The 18559-nt window shown below is 44.6% G+C and overlaps 1 protein-coding gene across 1 annotated transcript in view; it reads left to right on the top strand.

Moving 5' to 3' along the window:
- The first annotated feature begins 706 nt into the window (after positions 1 to 706).
- Positions 707 to 18559, top strand: part of SLC1A4 (solute carrier family 1 member 4) — a 40103-nt gene continuing 22250 nt past the window's right edge. The window contains exons 1-4 of the mRNA XM_035110263.2: positions 707 to 1482; positions 10604 to 10646; positions 15988 to 16050; positions 16704 to 16772. Of these exons, the coding sequence (XP_034966154.2) occupies positions 947 to 1482; positions 10604 to 10646; positions 15988 to 16050; positions 16704 to 16772 (711 nt within the window). The 5' untranslated portion in view covers positions 707 to 946. The remainder of the gene's footprint in view (positions 1483 to 10603; positions 10647 to 15987; positions 16051 to 16703; positions 16773 to 18559) is intronic.

Below are 18559 nucleotides of genomic sequence, written 5' to 3'. Positions count from 1 at the left end.
GTCAGGCGACCAGATTTTCTCTGTTTATTATTATTATTATTATTATTATTATTATTATTATTATTATTATTATTATTATTATTATTATTATTATTATTGGGTGGGAGTCTCTTATTTTAAAAGCGTGCGCGGCCATTCAAATACGCCCACCCCCACCCCCGTCTCCAAAAGTGGTACGGCCTCATTATGCCACCCTGCGATTCTCTTCCAGCCGCTTCATTCCACTTCCACGCGCCTCGGATAGAGCGTGACGCGCTGCTACCTTCTGTCGTCTCGGCCACCATTTATGGGGAAAAGTAGGAGGAGAACGGAGGCGCCCAAAATAAAACTCTAACGGCATTGATAAGTCTCCGCCTCTCCGGTGGGAACCCCGTACGGGCGACCAGGCAAACGAGCCAAGGGGGGGAAAGTCTGCATTTCCAGCCCCTGCTGACTGACAGCAGGTTCAAAGCGCAGTCGCCGCTCCTGCTTCCCTGCACCCGCCCCCTACCAGCCTATTTGGCTCCACCCTCTCGTCACCCCCCCCCCGTTTATTGCTTCTTTTTCGGAGTCCGGGGTTACAAACCCCTCCACTTACCGTGTAATGAGCCTGTACCAAAGACGAGGGGAGGGGGTGCATGTGATGGGAGGAGCCTTCCGAGTGGGAAGGGGCAGCGGGAGCTGAGCCCAGACAGCCTTCGCCTTGCATCATCCTGGTTGGGTGGGAGAGAGAGGCGAGGAGCGGAGCCGGTAGGCACTGACCCACCTTGGTCGCGCCTCACAGCCGCTTCAGCCGGCGAGCGCCTTGGCTTGCCTGCCTGCCGCGCGTAAAAGACCCTGTGAGGGCGCGTGCGGCGCTTCGGTCCGGCCGGGAAGGACGAACACCGCTTAGAAAGCTCCCACAGCGTTCCGGGCAGCGTCTCCCCGACTCCTCCTCGCCCGCCGACGTCTCCGCGCGCCGGGCAGCATGGAGAAGCCCAACGAGAGCCGGAATGGCTACCTGGAGGCGACGGTGGTGTCGGGCTTCGAGGCCGGGGATGAAGGGGCGCGTCGGCCCCGCCTGAAGCTCTTCCACCTGCGGGGCTTCGCGGGCTTCCTGAGGAGGAACAGCATGGTGATACTGACCGTGTCCGGGGTGCTCCTCGGCGTGCTCATGGGCACCCTAGTTCGGCGCATGCATCTCAGCCAGGCGCACATCTCCTACCTGGCCTTCCCGGGGGAGATGCTCCTCCGCATGCTCAAGATGATCATCCTGCCGCTGGTGGTGTGCAGCCTGGTCTCGGGCGCCGCCAGCCTCGACACCAGGTCGCTGGGCAAGCTGGGGGGCATCGCCGTCGCCTATTTCTTAATCACCACCCTGCTCGCCGCAGCCCTCGGCATTGCCCTGGCCTTCATCATCAAACCTGGCGTGGGCGCGGGGAACCTCAACAAAAATTCCCTGGGCTTGGATGACATCTCGCACACCGGCAAGGACACGGTGGACTCGTTTCTGGACTTAGCAAGGTAAGGAGCTGAGCTGGGCTTCCCTCTGTGAACCGGAGTCAGGAGGCACAGGAGCAAAGTCATGAATGCCACTGTATCTGAAGAAGTGCGCATGCACACGAAAGCTCATACCAATGACAAACTTAGTTGGTCTCTAAGGTGCTACTGGAAGGAATTTTTTTATTTTGTTTCGACTATGGCAGACCAACACGGCTACCTACCTGTAATTATGAATGCCACGTGTGTTGTCTTCCTGGCTCATATTCTCCCATTTTGGGAGAGTAGCATCTATGCAGTTTTTTTTTAAAGCCCTTTGCTAACCTAGTGTGCTTTCTGCCAGACTCTGTGGAACTCCAGACGTGACTGACATTTCGAGATTAGAACCCTGGACATTCCTGCCTGTAAAAAAAAAAAAAGTGACACACGCATACTAGGCTTCTGTTATCGAGCCGTCCTCTCTGCCCAGTTTGTTAATAGTTAGAAACCTTGGTCTTAGTAAAAGGTACGGTACTTGGAGCTAGTGAACTAGTGTGTTGCTATGAGTGCCAGTTATTGTGATTAAGAGAATTAAATAAGGATTTGACAGCTTGTTTCTAGAAAGGTGGCCAGTGCATTATTTCCAGCATAGGTGCTTGTACTTCAGCTGTTTAGTGCATGGTCAGCGCAATCTAAAGGCCAAAATGGGCAGGACTGAGCAGGATTAAGCCAGGCACCTCCAAACTCGGCCCTCCAGCTGTTTTGGAACTACAATTCCCATCATCCCTAGCTAACAGGACCAGTGGTCAGGGATGGTGGGAGTTGTAGTCCCAAAACATCTGGAGGGCAGAGTTTGGGGGTGCCTGATTAAGTTCTTTGTGCTTTCAAGCGTTTCATAGTCCAAGAAACACTGGCAAAAATTCATGTTGGTTTACAGAAGAGTATGGCTAAAGAAGCATTCATTTTAATGCTAACTCCAGAGGGGGGGGGAAGGCAGCATTTCTCTGTTGAAGCAAAAACAAGAAAGGCTTGTGACACATTAAAGTTTAAGTTGAACACTAACAGATATTTTTTTTTTGTGGCATGAACTATTAATGGATCAGAGTCTGCTTCCACTCATGAAGCATATCCTGGGTTGGAATAGGGTTGGAATAATAACCAGGGGATAGGATAAGGCTTGGTCAAGTTATTGTTTCTATTTCAATGGCCAACATTTGGTTTTTGGAAACACCATGTGCTTTTTTATCTGTATTCTTATCTGTATTATTTTAATGCTTCTGGCTTGTGATTCTCATTATGTGTCTCATAATTAATCTCCTTTGTTGTGGTCAGATTATATCTTGTGGAGGTTTAAGCTTTTGGCACCTGTTCCCTCTGGAAGGGTGGAGGATCTGTTAACATGGTCCACTGAAGGCTTTGGAGAGTTTTTCCAGGTCTAGTGGCAGATGCTGCTTTTGAAGCCCTAGTTCCTCTCTGGATTGGAGAGACCCTAGACATCCTCTTCCACTGAGCAGATCCAAGGCTTGGTTTGTACCTGAGCTGAGGGCTATGATGCTAGTCAAAGATGGCTGAAAAGCAAGTGGAGCAAAATGCATGATGAATTGGGTTGAACACAAGGGACAGCCTGTTATCAGGCCTACTCATGGTAGTGACAGAAGCAAATAAACTTTTTTCCTTCACCATAGTTCTCAGTGTCATCAAAAGGAGCTTTCTCTGGTGTTGTGGGACCCTTTACAATCGGGGCAGGGTGGGGGAATTCCATAGAAGTCTGGGTAGCAATGCTGTAATGTATTTGCAAGACTCTGTGAAGGTCTTGCGTATCAATCAGATATCCTGTCATTTATTGTGAAAAATTATATTTTGATGCAACCCACCCCCCAAAACCAGCTTGATGTGACCTGAGCAATAGAATCACATAGCTGTGTTTTAAGCTGGAAATGTGTACACAGCCGTGGATGAAACAGATTGTGTGGTAATGGAATGAATGAAGGTGAAGAATCAGAGTCTCACAACACAATCCTAAAAGCATCTCTACTCAGAAGTTTATTCACCTTTCTCTCTTTCTATTTCTCTTCTCTCTTTTTTCTTTCTTTTCCTCTGGTTCTATATTTTTATTTTATCTAGATTAATTTTTTAGTCTGGACAAAAAAAATTGTTGTTGTTGTTGTTGTTGTTTAGTCGTTTAGTCGTGTCCGACTCTTCGTGACCCCATGGGCCAGAGCACGCCAGGCACTCCTGTCTTCCACTGCCTCCCGCAGTTTGGTCAAACTCATGTTCGTAGCTTCGAGAACACTGTCCAACCATCTCGTCCTCTGTCGTCCCCTTCTCCTAGTGCCCTCATTCTTTCCCAACATCAGGATCTTTTCCAAGGATTCTTCTCTTCTCATGAGGTGGCCAAAGTATTGGAGCCTCAGCTTCACGATCTGTCCTTCCAGTGAGCACTCAGGGCTGATTTCCTTAAGAATGGATAGGTTTGATCTTCTTGCAGTCCATGGGACTCTCAAGAGTCTCCTCCAGCACCGTAATTCAAAAGCATCAATTCTTCGGCGATCAGCCTTCTTGGTGGTCCAGCTCTCACTTCCATACATCACTCCATAGTGATGTATGGACAAAAAAAATTTGTTAATAATTTTTGTATCTCTTTTTATGAAATCAACAACAACAACAATAAAATGTATTCAGACAAAAGAGAAGTTTATTCATCTCCATTCAATGCATTACCATATCCAAGCCCTGATTCTGACCATTCACAGACTTGCTTGCATCTGATGGAAAAGGGACACAGCTGGGTTTTGTTCATGTACTGGTTACATCTCGACTCAAATCTCTGGATGACTTCTCTCAGATATTAAACAACATAGGGCAAGTGTGCCAAGTTGCTCCCAACATTGGGGGGGGGCGTTGTATGTGCATGACGTCACACAACTTGACCAGGCCAATATGGCCCCCGCCAGCTGTCTCACCTTTTGTTCGCCACTGCAGGGCCGAGGCCACCTCTGCAGGGTACCTTTTGTGAAAGGGACACACCAGCACAAAGACGTGCCAGCCAGCATGAAGACGCTTCATGCCGGTGTGTCCTTTTGAGGATCGCCCCAGAATTCGTGGTGGGGCCATCCTTGAAAATATGGGGGGATAGCACCCCTGGAAATAATTGATCTGTGCAGGAGCCTCTGCAGCTATCAAGGGCACCTGTCTTGTCCCAGGTAACAGGTTAGGATTTCAGTCTCAGTCCTGACAAGACAGATCTACTATTGGTGGGTGGTTGGCCTGCTGGGTGAGTGATACTCATACTGTTCTGGAAGTGGTTGCACTCTCCCCCTAAAAGATCAGGTCTGCAGTTTGGGGATCCCACATTGTCCTTAAGCACTCAAAGCAACTTTTATCAGCTTCAACTGGGCACCAGCTGCTGCGACCATATCTGGCTTAAGATAGTGTAGTCACAGTTAAGCTAACCTAACCTCCCACTTAGGTTGCTAACAGACTACTGCTATTTTATTTGGGATAGTGCTGGATTAAACCCTCTGGAGGCCCCTAGGCAATTGAAATCTCAGGGCCCCCTCCATGTGCGCTCTTTAGTGGGATAACATTGAACTAAGAAAGCTTGATTGTCATTTTCTTTCAAGATCAAATGAATACCGTTGTGATCCGCTGTCACAGGGCTACTAAAAGGTGTGGGGGTCCACAGGCCAGCGCCTACTCTGCTTATTTGGTAATCCAGCACTGATTTGGGGGATCCAGTTACAGACCAGCAAATTCAGGTTGCACAATTAGAGTTGGTTGGGAGGTATTGTGCAACAAACCTGCTTCCTCAAAATATCAGACTTTTTGAGATAAGGAAAGTTGGGGAAAGTGGGAGATAACACTTCCATTGATGTAACATGATCTAACCCTCCTCTCCAATAAACCAGAACAAATATCTATTAAATAACCAGTGTTTTCTTAAAAGGTAAAGGTAAAGGGACCCCTGACCATTAGGTCCAGTCGTGACCGACTCTGGGGTTGCGCGCTCATCTCGCATTATTGGCCGAGGGAGCCGGCGTATAGCTTCCAGGTCATGTGGCCAGCATGACAAAGCCGCTTCTGGCAAACCAGAGCAGCACATGGAAACGCTGTTTACCTTCCCGCTGTAGCGGTTCCTATTTATCTACTTGCATTTTGACGTGCTTTCGAACTGCTAGGTTGGCAGGAGCTGGGACCAAGCAACGGGAGCTCACCCCGTCACAGGGATTCGAACCGCCGACCTTCTGATCAGCAAGCCCTAGGCTCTGTGGTTTAACCACAGCGCCACCTGGGTCTTATGTCCCTGCAAATAAATTTGGATGAGAATGATCAACGAACAGGTCAGGTAGAAGTGCCCTTAGACTTTTGTGATGTGTTGTACTTGGGGCTGCCTTTGAAAATGGATCAGAAGCAGAAGTTGGCTCAACCTAGAGCAGCAAGGATTACTGATTGGGTGGTTTGACCATACTAAGCCTGAGCAGCTGCTTTGGCTCCCAGTCAGTTTCTGGGCCTGATTTTGACTGCCAGATTTAACCTATAAAGCCCTAGAGTGTTTACGACTACCTCTTGCTTCATATTTCTTAATTTAACATCCCCTATGCTTGATAGCCTGCATCAACAACCCTTTTCTCTCTGTCTCTTTGAAGCATCAAGGTATATTAGCCACATATCCCTATTTTACTCCACGTCACACTTGAGAACAGCATTTTGTATGTGTAGAATTCTGACCTTTACCCATTTCTCCAAATAATATGTGGTTACTTGTCCTCGCAATTTGTTCTGTGATAAAATTGAGGCATTAGTTGAATGCTATTGTGAGAGAGAAGAGTTGGTGATGTGCCGTTGTTTTCAGCAGCACTTATGCATCTCCTGTATTACCTAGTTCCTGCCCGGCAGCTTTTGATGCTTAACTGTTAACTGGGGCACATTGATTTATAGTGAGATAATCATATCAGACATTGATTTTGCACTTGCTAGGGAGTAAAAACCCTGCTGAATGCAGTAGCGCCTATGTCTGAATAAATGTGGAGCAGAGCTTTCCAAACTGTGTGTCGTGACATGTTAGTGTGTCGGCTGCAGTGTGCAGACATGTCGCACGAACGCTCCCTGTGATCCTCCTGGGGCTAGAAAGGGGTTAGTTTAACCTCCGGTTTGCTAGTAAAACTGCATTATGTACTGTGTTGCTAAATGACACATGCCTAAAAAGTGTGTCCCCAACATGGAAAGTTTGGAAAACTCTGATGTAGAAGGTTGCATTTCTGCCTGTGCAGTCAGGTAAAATCAACTCAAATGTACTTTTAGCAGTGTCTCTACTTTGTCATTTAGCACCCTACCCCCCAGCCAATGTTGTCCACTCAAACTGGAAGGTGTTTCCTTTTTTAAATTTTACTTAACATTTAATTTTCAGTACTGTGCTAAATTTTTGCAGATAAATGAACACTCATGGATTTCAGGACAACACCCCTCAATAAAAAAACCCTCATTAAAAAAATACTATTATTTTTTTCTTTTGCAAGGGGGCAGTAGATCTTCAAGTACAAATGTTATCCACACATTCTTTATTTGGGGAGGACTTTGAAATTGTCACGTTCAGTGTTATTTTTCTGGAAAAAGAGGTGCTGGAACTCACCATGAACACCTCCCTTGTTCTCTCAGAATAGCAATCGTGCCCACCTGAGAGGTGCTGGAACTGAGTTCCTGTGAGTTCCAGCTGAAAAAGCTCTGGTCACATTCATAATAAATATATCCCTGACTGGCATTTTCTTGGTGCTGATTAGTTAACATATGGTATGTAGCTTGACTACAGTGTTTTTGACACAATCTGTCCATTGGTTGACTGAAATTCAACTTGCTAAATGCTAGAAACTCTCAGCTTTCCTGTGCTCGTAACTAGCACCACCTTCTGCATGCAGAAATAATGTGCTGAGGGACCTCTGTGTGGACCACTCTTCTGCTTCTAACGGCTCATCCACACTTTCTTTTGCCCCTCTGCTTCCCCCCAGGGAAACTCACAGATGAGCTCTGAATCAGAATAAAGGGCAAGTGGGTTTTCCACAGATTCCTGTTTGTTCTGATCCAGTGCTAATGAGTGTGTTTTCCAGGGGGAAAGGGTGGGAAAAAGGCAAAATTTGGACCCATGCATAGAAAGCACAGGACAAGTGGAAAATTGCTCAGATCCATGCTTTCTTTCTAGGCACCGGTGGATGAGCCCTTCGTGTATTATATTGCAGTGTAGCATCAGCTCAGGCTAGACCAAGTATCCACCCTTGCAGCCTAGAACAGAGTGGAATGTTTTGCGGTTCAAATATGTGGTGCCTGCGTTGCATTTGTGTGCCGGACCTGCATTTGTATGAACTATATGATGGGGACAGATGTGCTGCTGCTGATGTAGTAGAAAACAGCTAGGATTGTTTTGACGCACACTGATTACGTTGTGCCACCCTCCCTTGTTAGAAAATAACTTTTATAATGTGAGCGATATTTTTAACCAATTGATTCCCTATATAAGCTGAGACATGGCAAAGAGCACTTTAACAGAACCCTTCTAATGCACCACTGCAATGAAGCGCTGGCAAGTTAAAATATAAGCAACTGGAGCGTTGTTGTTCATACAAAGTTGGAGAATATTAAAGAAGCCCTTGCCTGCTCCTTAGTTCATACTGATGCCAAGAGAAGAAAGAAGCGGAAGTGCATAATACAGAGCCTTCAGTTCTGCTGTGATTTTGGGGTGGCAATGGTCTTGATACCCTCGTATCTACGGGACCGCCTCTCCTGGTATGCCCCACGGAGGACCTTAAGGTCCACAAACAACAATATTCTGGAGGTCCCGAGCCATAAGGTGGCTAGATTGGCCTCTACTAGGGCCAGGGCTTTTTCAGTGTTGGCTCCAACTTGGTGGAACGCTCTTTTCACAGGAGACCAGGGCCCTGCGGGATTAGTCATCTTTCCGCAGGGCAAGCAAGACAGAGCTGTTCCGCCTGGCCTTTGGGTTGGACTTAGTCTGACCCCTGCGTTTTTCCTCCCTCATGGCTTGAATTTGACTACTCAAAATGAGGCTGCATTTTAAATTTTAATACTGTATTTTAATCTGTATTTTAATTAATTGCTTTTTATGTTTTATTGTGGTTTTATTGGTGTGAGCCGCCCTGAGCCCGGTTCTGACTGGGGAGGGCGGGGTATAAATAAAATTTATTATTATTATTATTATTATTATTATTATTATTATTATTATTATAATACCGTGTGCCTCTAGTTGCCTTTCCTTAAGCTATACTGTCCCTGTTTTAAACAGGAAAACAAATCCCCGCTCAGCTTCCTCTTGCTTCCTTTTTGCCAAACACTGCAGAGTAGACCTGGCTGTAGGATTATATATATATATATATATATATATATATATATATCTATCTATCTATCTATCTATCTATCTATCTATCTATCTATATCTGATGTAGCTTTATGCTTATTATTTATTTATTTATACCCTACTTTCCCCCCAGATGGGACTCAAGGCAGCTTACAGATAGAAAAATAACAACTGCTAAAAACATAGAAAAAGAAACTGTTGAAAAACGATTAAACGTTTGATAGAATTTAAAACTATATAATACATATATAAAATCTAGTAAAACCACACCAATAATTAGAATAAAAACAGCACAGCACCATTTCATTAAAAGCAGCCAGTTCCCCAAAGCAGTCTTCACCTGCTGGCAGAAAGACAACAGGAAGGGAGTCAGCCTAGCTTCTTCAGGGAGGGAGTTCCAAAGTGTGGGAGCAGCCGCTAGGAAGGCCCTCTCCTTTTCGCCACCAAGCATGCCTGGGAGGGTGGTGGGACCCTGGGAAGGGCCTCCTCCCCAAAGATCTCAAAGCCCAGGCAGGTTCATATGAAAGTATGTTGCTTTGAGCATAGAAAAGTAACAGATACATTTATTTTCTTTTCTTTCAAATCAACTATGAACAGCACAAATTAGCTCACTGTGTGTGTAACCACAGATTATCTAAACCACAGATAAGCTGCCTGATCTCAAATTCTTTACTCAACTCACACTGAATGAACTTTCCCACAGCCATGAGCAGCCATGCACACAACTGCCCAGAAAACTGCTTCTGACAGCGTCTGAGTTTTCCTGTTCTTGCTTTTCTACCCCTACTCAACCAGAAACGAAGGGAAATAATTCAGAGGGTTTGAAGTATTGTTCTATTTCAAACTTTACAAAATGTATCAGACTGTATTTTTCAGATGTATTCCAAACAAGTTTCTTTAAACTAATCCCAAACTTATTTGGCTGCATAAAACGTTGGAGCTTTGTGTACATTCACGCTGCCACCAATCTTTGCAGTCTAACTAGACACACGTTATCTTTGAATTACACAGCAAAGTTAAATGTAGCAGTAGTTGTAGTAACAATGACACAAAATGCCTAACCTTTTCTAAGACAGGCTTCCTCAACCTCAGCCCTCCAGATGTTTTTGGCCTATAATTCTCATGATCCCCAGCTAGCAGGACCAGTGGTCAGGGATGATGGGAATTGTAGTCTCTAAACATCTAGAGGGCCACGGTTGAAGCCTGATCTAATAGATAAGATACAGAGGGGAAAAGGAAGAGGGAAGGAAGTGGAAACAAGCATTGATGTGTCTGCTTCTTTGCTGGCCAACAGATAGAGTCTAGTCTTGTTGCCATGCTGAGTTGGAGCAGATTGTCCTTCCTTGCAGGGTGGGTGTGGCGGCGACAAGCAGATTGAGGCAGGACATTATTTGGGGAAGCATTAAGAAAAGTCTGGACTCAGTGGATCGGCCAAGGGACTAACCTAATGACATCTGTGGAATCCCAGGATGCCAGTTTAACGATGGCTCTTTTTAAAAAGTTAGATGTTCCCTATGGTGGGGAATTGTCACATGACAGTTTTGAGAAAATAGTTATTGATTCAACTAGTTCATTCCTATATTCTGCAACAGCATGCGTGTCTGCTGAGGCCTAATAAGATTGAGCCAAGAAGTGATTATATGGCATTGTACATTGTTAATGCTGAATTAATGCCCTAATCCTACTATATAGGCATAATGTTGTACTAATGGGAAAAGAAATAATTAAGTTGATAAGCTGTCATTAAATTCTAATCTTTGTTTTTCTTCTCTTTTTCCTTTTTTTTGGTTCCCACCTACCCAGAAACTTGTTTCCAGCAAATATTGTTGCTGCAGCCTTTCGATCGGTAAGTTTCATATGCATTTTCTTTGGATTGAGATTTCTGAAGCATGTGACCAAGAAACAGAAAACAAAAAACCAACTCAATTCCTAAGGGGATCATGTCTTTGATATGCTTTCACCATAGCTGCCAAGTTTTCCCTTTTCTCGCGAGGAAGCCTATTCAGCATAAGGGAAAATCCCTTTAAAAAAGGGATAACTTGGCAGCTATGGCTTTCACTGAGACATGATAGTACCTACAATTCTTTACCCTGGATGATTAAGAAAACAAATTATTATTATTATTATTATTATTATTATTAAGATTATTAAGGCAATTGATCATTTACTTGTTACTGTTTATGTACCAGTTTAAATAGTCACTGAATTTAGCATATAGTGTAGTTCAACTAAGTATAGTAGTTCACTAATTGAGATGAATGAGGGGTTGCGGAAATATATAGACTCAGATTTAGAAGAGGACTGTTTGCACAAATGTTGTGGAGGGCGCAATGAATTTGGATATCTAGCAATTTCAACATGCTGAAGACAGACTAATGGAAGAATTTCAGCACTGAATTCTTCCTTTTTATCTAGTGCATAACCTCTTGATGAGAAGCTACCCACTAGCAATACTACAATAGCTGGACATTCTGACATTACCATGATGTATTTCTGTGACGCTGGGAGAATCTGGCTATTTCAGAATTATTTTTCTCCCTTTTCTTGAACTGGAATATTATCCCACATATACCTGACAGGTCTCCCTCATGTAGCAGCTGCTGTCTGAGAACATTACCTCTGATTCCACAAATTATTCAATTTCCACCACTTATCAGAGAGTATTTCAAGTCACCAAAACTACAGTTCTTACACAGCCTCCTTAGTTCTGTAACATACTGATCAATAGTTTGCTTTTTGAATGCATATTTCTTTCAGAAACACCATTCTTTTTAGGCATACTGCATTCTTCAAATTTATCAGTTATTTCTTTTAGTTTCATATTCTCGCCCTTAAAGGTAAAAGTCCCCCTGACCATTAGGTCCAGTCATGGACGACTCGGGGGTTGCGGCGCTCATCTCGCTCTTTGGCTGAGGGAGCCGGCGTTTGTCCGCAGACAGCTTCCGGGTCATGTGACCAGCATGACTAAGCCGCTTCTGGCGAACCAGAGTACCGCACGGAAATGCCGTTTACCTTTCTGCCGGAGCGGTACCTATTTATCTACTTACACTTTGACGTGCTTTCGAACTGCTAGGTTGGCAGGAGCAGGGACCGTACAACAGGAGCTCACCCCGTTGTGAGGATTTGAACCACTGACCTTCTGATCGGCAAGCCCTAGGCTCTGTGGTTTAGACCACAGCGCCACCCGCATCCCTATATTCTCACCCTTAGCAAACACAAAGTTAGTATAAATGTTCAGTGTCTGCTCTCCCACTAGGGTTGCCATATTTTGAAGAGCAAAAAAGAGGACACATTCTCCGACTTCTACTTTTAACTACAGATCAGTTTGACAACTCTCATTTTAAATACTCCTGTGATATCTGGGGTGTAGCCAGGATCAAAACTAGGGGGGGGGAGCCATGGTCGTTCAGGGGCGGGGCCACGAAGTGGGAACGTGGGTGGGGCTACAGGGCCAGCTGGCCTGACGACATTGTGGCGGTGGCGGCAGCAGCCACCTTGTGCCTCTGGGGCTGACAGCGTCGGTGGCTATCCTGCTTGGCTGGAGAGGACGGGAGGGTCGGGCAGGCGAGAGGGGGTGGCAGGATGGGCGAGGCAAGGCACGGCCGCAGTCACGACGGCTCCAAGGCGTTGCTGCATATCAGCATAATATTTCAACCATGTTGTGGGTTCAAGCCCCACCTTGGGAAAAAATTCCTGCATTGCAGGGGGTTGGACTAGATGGCCCTTGTGGTCCCTTCCGACTACAATTCCATGATTCTATTGATATATTACCATAGCATATGCATCATTCTGCTTTCTTGAATTGTCCTACTCCTAGGCATAGCAGCCAACTCCTAGAGGCCTAGGTGCCCCCCCCCCCCAATTACTGGTAAATACCGTATTTGAAAGAGTCATCCCCCCCATGTTGATGGGCTTTCTATGTGGGGCTTATCTGCCCCCCCCCAGTATTTTATTAAGGATGGAAGAGGGAGGGAAGGAAGGAAGAAATAGAGAGAGGAATAAGTCATATTTGTGGGTGCCTCTGGGTGACGCTGTGATGCTGGAACTCTGCAGCAAGAGGACGGGAGGGTTGGGCAGGCGAGAGGGGGTGGCAGGGCGGGCGAGGGTGAGGCAAGGCATGGCCGCAGTAACGACGGCTCTGAGGCGTTGCTGCATATCAGCATAATATTTCAACCATGTCGTGGGTTCAAGCCCCACCTTGGGAAAAAATTCCTGCATTGCGGAGGTTGGACTAGATGGCCCTTGTGGTCCCTTCCGACTACAAATACTAGCTTGATAAACCACAGTCCTTTCTATTAGCTAATGAAACAGCGTGGCTTTCATTCATGGATAAATGTGGGGTAGGGAGGCAAGGGGTCTGCCTCCAGAATCATAAATCTATTTATTTATTTTAACGTAACAGACACATGCACGCCCAGATAGTCAACAAGAGATTTAGAGTGACCTCTGAGGCAACTCCTATCGAGAGTGGCTGGCATTCTCTGCACTTTTCTTGGCCAGCAGGCAACTCGCAGCTCAGATGACTGCTGCTTGTTGTGATCTAATGATAGTGCTTTGCAATGTAAACAAAGGAATCGTGGTGCCTTTTTGCAATTAGCTGAGGAGGTTGGGGGTGCTGTTGGACCTGATCCTGCTTTTTGTGGCAGATGTGGGCAGTGGCCAAGATTAGAAATCAAAAGTGCCAACAAGGTGCTCCAGAAATGACTAGCACCTTTTATTGGGAAACTAAAGTCACCTTTTATTGGGAAACAGAAGCTTTGATTGGTTGAAGGTTGAAAGAAAGGCATAAGGGCTTTCCTGTATGAGGTTGCCATGGAATGAAAGCAAAGGAGCAGAGCTGTTTTTATTTGTTTAACTATGGATATTATTTATTTCATAGCACACCACACATATACAGGTGAAACTCGAAAAAGTAGAATATTGTCGAAAAGTTCATTTATTTCAGTAATTCAACTTAAAAGGTGAAACCAATATAGGAGATAGATTCATTACATGCAAAGTGAGATATGTCAAGCCTTTATTTGTTGTAATTGTGATGATTATGGCATACAGCTGAAGAAAACCCCAAATTCACAATCTGAGAAAATTAGAATATTAAATGAAATCAATAAAACAAGAATTGCAAATAGAACAACATCGGACCTCTGAAAAGTAGAAGCATGCATATGTACTCAGTACTTTGTTTGGGCCCCTTTTGCAGCAATTACTGCCTCAATGCAGCGTGGCATGGATGCTATCAGCCTGTGGCACTGCTGAGGTGTTATGGGAGACCAGGATGCTTCAATAGTGGCCTTCAGCTCTTCTGCATTGCTCGGTCTCATGTCTCTTATCTTTCTCTTGGCAATGCCCCATAGATTCTCTATGGGGTTCAGGTCAGGCGAGTTCGCTGGCCAATCAAACACAGTAATCCCATGGGCAAAAGTACCAGGTTTTGGTACTTTTGTCAGTGTGGGCAGGTGCCAAGTCCTGCTGGAAAATGAAGTCAGCATCCCCATAGAGCTCATCTGCAGAAGGAAGCATGATGAAGTGCTCCAAAATCTCCTGGTAGACGGCTGCATTGACCCTGGACTTAATGAAGCACAGTGGACCAACAGCAGCAGATGACATGGCTCCTCAAATCAACACAGACTGTGGGAACTTCACACTGGCATTGTGTGCCTCTCCATTCTTCCTCCAGACTCTGGGTCCTTGGTTTCCAAATGAGATGCAAAAGTTGCTCTCATCAGAAGAGAGGACTTGGGACCACTGAGCAACAGACCAGTTCTGTTTTTTCTTTAGCCCGGGTAAGACGCTTCTGACATTGTTTCTTGTTCAGGAGCAGCTTGACAAGAGGAATACGACATTTGAAACCCATCTCCAGGATCCGTCTGTGTGGGGTGGCTCTGTCTTGATGCACTAACTCCAGCCTCAGTCCACTCCTTGTGAAAGTCCCCAACACGTTTGAATAGTCTTTTCCTGACAATCCTCTGCAGGCTGTGGTCATCCCTGCTCCTTGTGCACCTTTTTTCTTCCACACTTTCCCCTCCCACATAACTTTCCATTTATGTGCTTTGATACAGCACTTTGGGAACATTCAGCTTATTTTGCAATTACCTTTTGAGGCTTTCCCTCCTTATGGGGGGTCTCAATGATGGCTTTCTGCACAACTGTCAGGTCAGCAGCCTTTCCCATGATCGTGATTCCTACTGAAGCAGACTGAGAGACCATTTAAAGGCTCAGGAACCCTTTGCAGGTGTTATGGATTGAGTAGCTAAACACTATTCTGATTTTCTGAGATTGTGAATTTGGGGGTTTTCTTCAGCTGTACGCCATAATCATCACAATTACAACAAAGAAAGGCTTGACATCTCTCGCTTTGCATGTCATGGGACTGTCTTCTATATTGGTTTCACCTTTTAAGTTGAATTACTGAAATAAATGAACTTTTTGACGATATTCTAATTTTTTGAGTTTTACCTGTATACTGCTTGAGTGTAAAAAAAGAAAGAGAGAACCTCACAGTGCTTTACAAAGAAATATCCACAACTACTTCAAAAAGCAGAAGACATGCTGATTGTACTGCTTCCTCAGACAATAGACATTGTGCATGCAGCACCAGTGTGCCTCTGTCAAAAGAGAAAAATAATATCCAGGTACGGTCAAGGGCATGAGAACATCCCAACTGCAAATAGGGCACCTTATAGGATTGCCATATTTCAAAAAATGAAAATCCGGACACAAAAGTGGTTGAGTCCCCCCCTCCCCCCCTTCCCCCCCAAATCTCCCCAAAAATTAATTGAGGTTTTTGAGCTATTTTTAAGGAAATCCATCAAAGCCCGGAAATGTCTGGGAAATCCCGGGCATATGGCAGCCACAACCTACCATTGAACCACAGGAAAAGCTGGATATAGGGGACTACATATCGAAAGCAATGTTATTTATTTGTTGAATTTAAAAGATGTTTAACCTGCTCTTTAAGAAACATTTCCCACAAAGTGTCTTACAAAACACACATCAAAACACAACACAAAGATATTTAGAGAGCAAAACTGACCTCTTAATATCAGAAGAGCCTCATCAATGTGAGTAGCAGTTTCCAAAATTACATTTAAGAGATCTGAGATGTTTACAAGCTGCCTTTACAATGAGCCGGTATATCTGTCTACCAATGTATCAAATAGGACTGTTTATCCTTTTTGCATTTACAGTATGCCACCGATTATAAAGCAATAGTAAGAAACGCAACTTTTGGAAACATTACCATTGAAAAGGTAAGCAATGATTTTGTGTTAATTTCACCCTCTGCATACAAGATATAGATTAGAATTAAATCTTCTTAAAGTCTTTATAAGATACATAACATAAGAGTGGCTGGGGCAACCCAGCCAGATGGGTGGGGTATAATTTATTAATTTATTATTAATTTATAATTAATTATTAACTTATTATTATTAATTATATAAATCCCAGGCATGCTTACAAAAGTAAATAACACTGCATTCAATGGGATTTGTTGCTAGGTCAGTGTATGTATGATTGAAGGTCAGGAAATGTTCAGAAGTACCAGTGGGGGAAAAAGCAGCGAGGCTACCTCTAGGCTTTAAATGGTAAAAGAATGCTATTTTGACAAATGTGTTAATTTTATTTGTATCAGTGTGTGTGGTGGTTTCCCTCATTATATGTATGAAGCTCTGGATGTGAATTCACAAGCTGTGTAGCGGTCTTCCCCAAACAGCTGCCCTCCAGATGTTTTAGAGTTTAGTTCCCACTATCCCTGATTATTGACCATGCTGGTGGGAATTGTAGACCAAAGCATTGGAAAGGCACCAAAGCTGGGAAAGACTGCTGTATAACAATGAACATGCATACCTCTGTAATGATACATAGAATATTTAATCGAAATATTGTTTTTTTTTGTTAACAGTATATTACTGATTATCATGCAGTAGTGATAAATGGAACCTCAATGGTTGGAAATGCTTCGATTGAAAAGGTAAGCAATAGTTTTGTTTTCACCTCCCACCTTTTAAGGTTTCACATAGATCTTAACATGTGAATGTAAATGCTTCCTTTAGAGTTAGACTTTTGGCTTCAAAATGTGTGTGATTTTTTTAAAAATTAAAGTACTCTCAGAGAACATTGTCTTTTAATTCTTTGCCCTTCTCAAATCACAAGGGCAGCCTCTATGCAGTGATCTGAGGCCATTCTTGCAGCCCTAGAGAGGGATAGGCAAATCAGCCTGTTTCTTCGTTTGTGTCACTTAAAGGGGGGAAAAGGCACATTTTCTCCCATTACTAGGATTTGCTGATTGTGGAGGAGCAACCAGCCTGCTGGGGTCCCAGATCTTCCAGGAAATTGTAAAACGACATGATGCTTCATATTTAGAGTCTAAAACTACGTAAAACACATTTGTTAAAAGTTCAGTTGCTAAGGTTGTGCCATATTGGCCAGTTACATCAAAGCCATTGCCCTCTCTGTTTTGTGTCTCCTAATGTGGGAATGCCAGTCTACTGAGCCCCATTGGTCTGGTGGTGTTGCTGCTAAATGCCAGGTCTTTCGAGAACAAAACATCTATTATCCATTATTTGTTTGCAGATGAGAGCGCTGACTTGGCATGCAAAACTGAAACCTGGGTGAATTGACTGGGTGGCCCTATGCTCGGGTGCTTGATGCAGCACTAGCCCAGTTTAGGTCACTGTCATCCATAAACATTCCATATCCTTTCCCTGGAGACCAATCTGCAGGGGCGTAGGAAGGGAGGGGTGATGGGGGCACTCTGCCCCAGGCAGCGCGATCCCGAGGGCGGCAGGGTGGCTGCCCGCCCTGCCCCCATATTGTGCACCACGCCCCTCTGGGTGGCGTGCCCCGCCCCCAGAACATGCACCAGCATGAAGCTCCGCCAAGTGCCAATCTGCACTGTGCCTGGGTGTGGTGCTTTGTTTGTGTTGTTGGGCCAATGAGACAGAACAGGGATGTTGTTAGTGTACCATTCATCCCAATGCACAACAAACTCCCTAACTAAGCTGCTGGTGGAAGTCTTGGATGTGGTTTTGGAGAATCCTTTCATGGTAGTTTTGGGGGACTTCAGTATCCATGCTGAGGCTGCCTCAGATGGGCCAGCTTGGGACTTGATGGTCTCTGTGACAACCATGGGGCTGTCTCATCCACACTTCCGCTTGTCCCATGCCTAGAAAGCCTGGGTTTGAGCGGTTTTCCACTTTCCCAGTGAATGGTGGAAGGGCACCGGTGGCGGGAGGCCTTATTAGAGAAAGTGCGCCTCAGTTTAAGAACGGTTTTGGTTTAAGAACAGACTTCCAGAACAGATTAAGTTTGTATTCCAGTTCAGGTGGTATGTGTGAAAACTCTAAGCTACAAAGGGGAAGAGCCAATATATGTGCTGTACTGGGTTTATATTTGAAACACACAGACACACACACACACACTGAAACCATTTACCTCTTTTTGTTTTCTCTTGTAAGATTTTAATGTGGCTTTTGGACGCTTAACAACGTGGAATCCTTTTCTCATGTTTCCATCTCCTGGTGCTCTGGTATAATGGAGTCCTGTGTACATTGGAAACACAGCATGATACGCCTAAGGCTGTCACTGAAATCTGGCTAGCTGTTGCTGACTTTGAACAGTTTTCCTTTCTATTTCTTGAATGTTTCATTTTGTTTCTTATTTTAAATAGTTTGATTTTTTTTGACAATCAGAGCATCTCTTAGATAAGGTTACCAGATTTTTTCCAATGAAACCGGGGACACTTATTGTTTGCTATGT

Source organism: Zootoca vivipara, chromosome 3 (genome assembly GCF_963506605.1).
Source record: "Zootoca vivipara chromosome 3, rZooViv1.1, whole genome shotgun sequence".
In the NCBI taxonomy this organism is placed as follows: Eukaryota; Metazoa; Chordata; class Lepidosauria; order Squamata; family Lacertidae; genus Zootoca; species Zootoca vivipara.
This window is presented reverse-complemented; position numbering and strand designations above follow the sequence as displayed.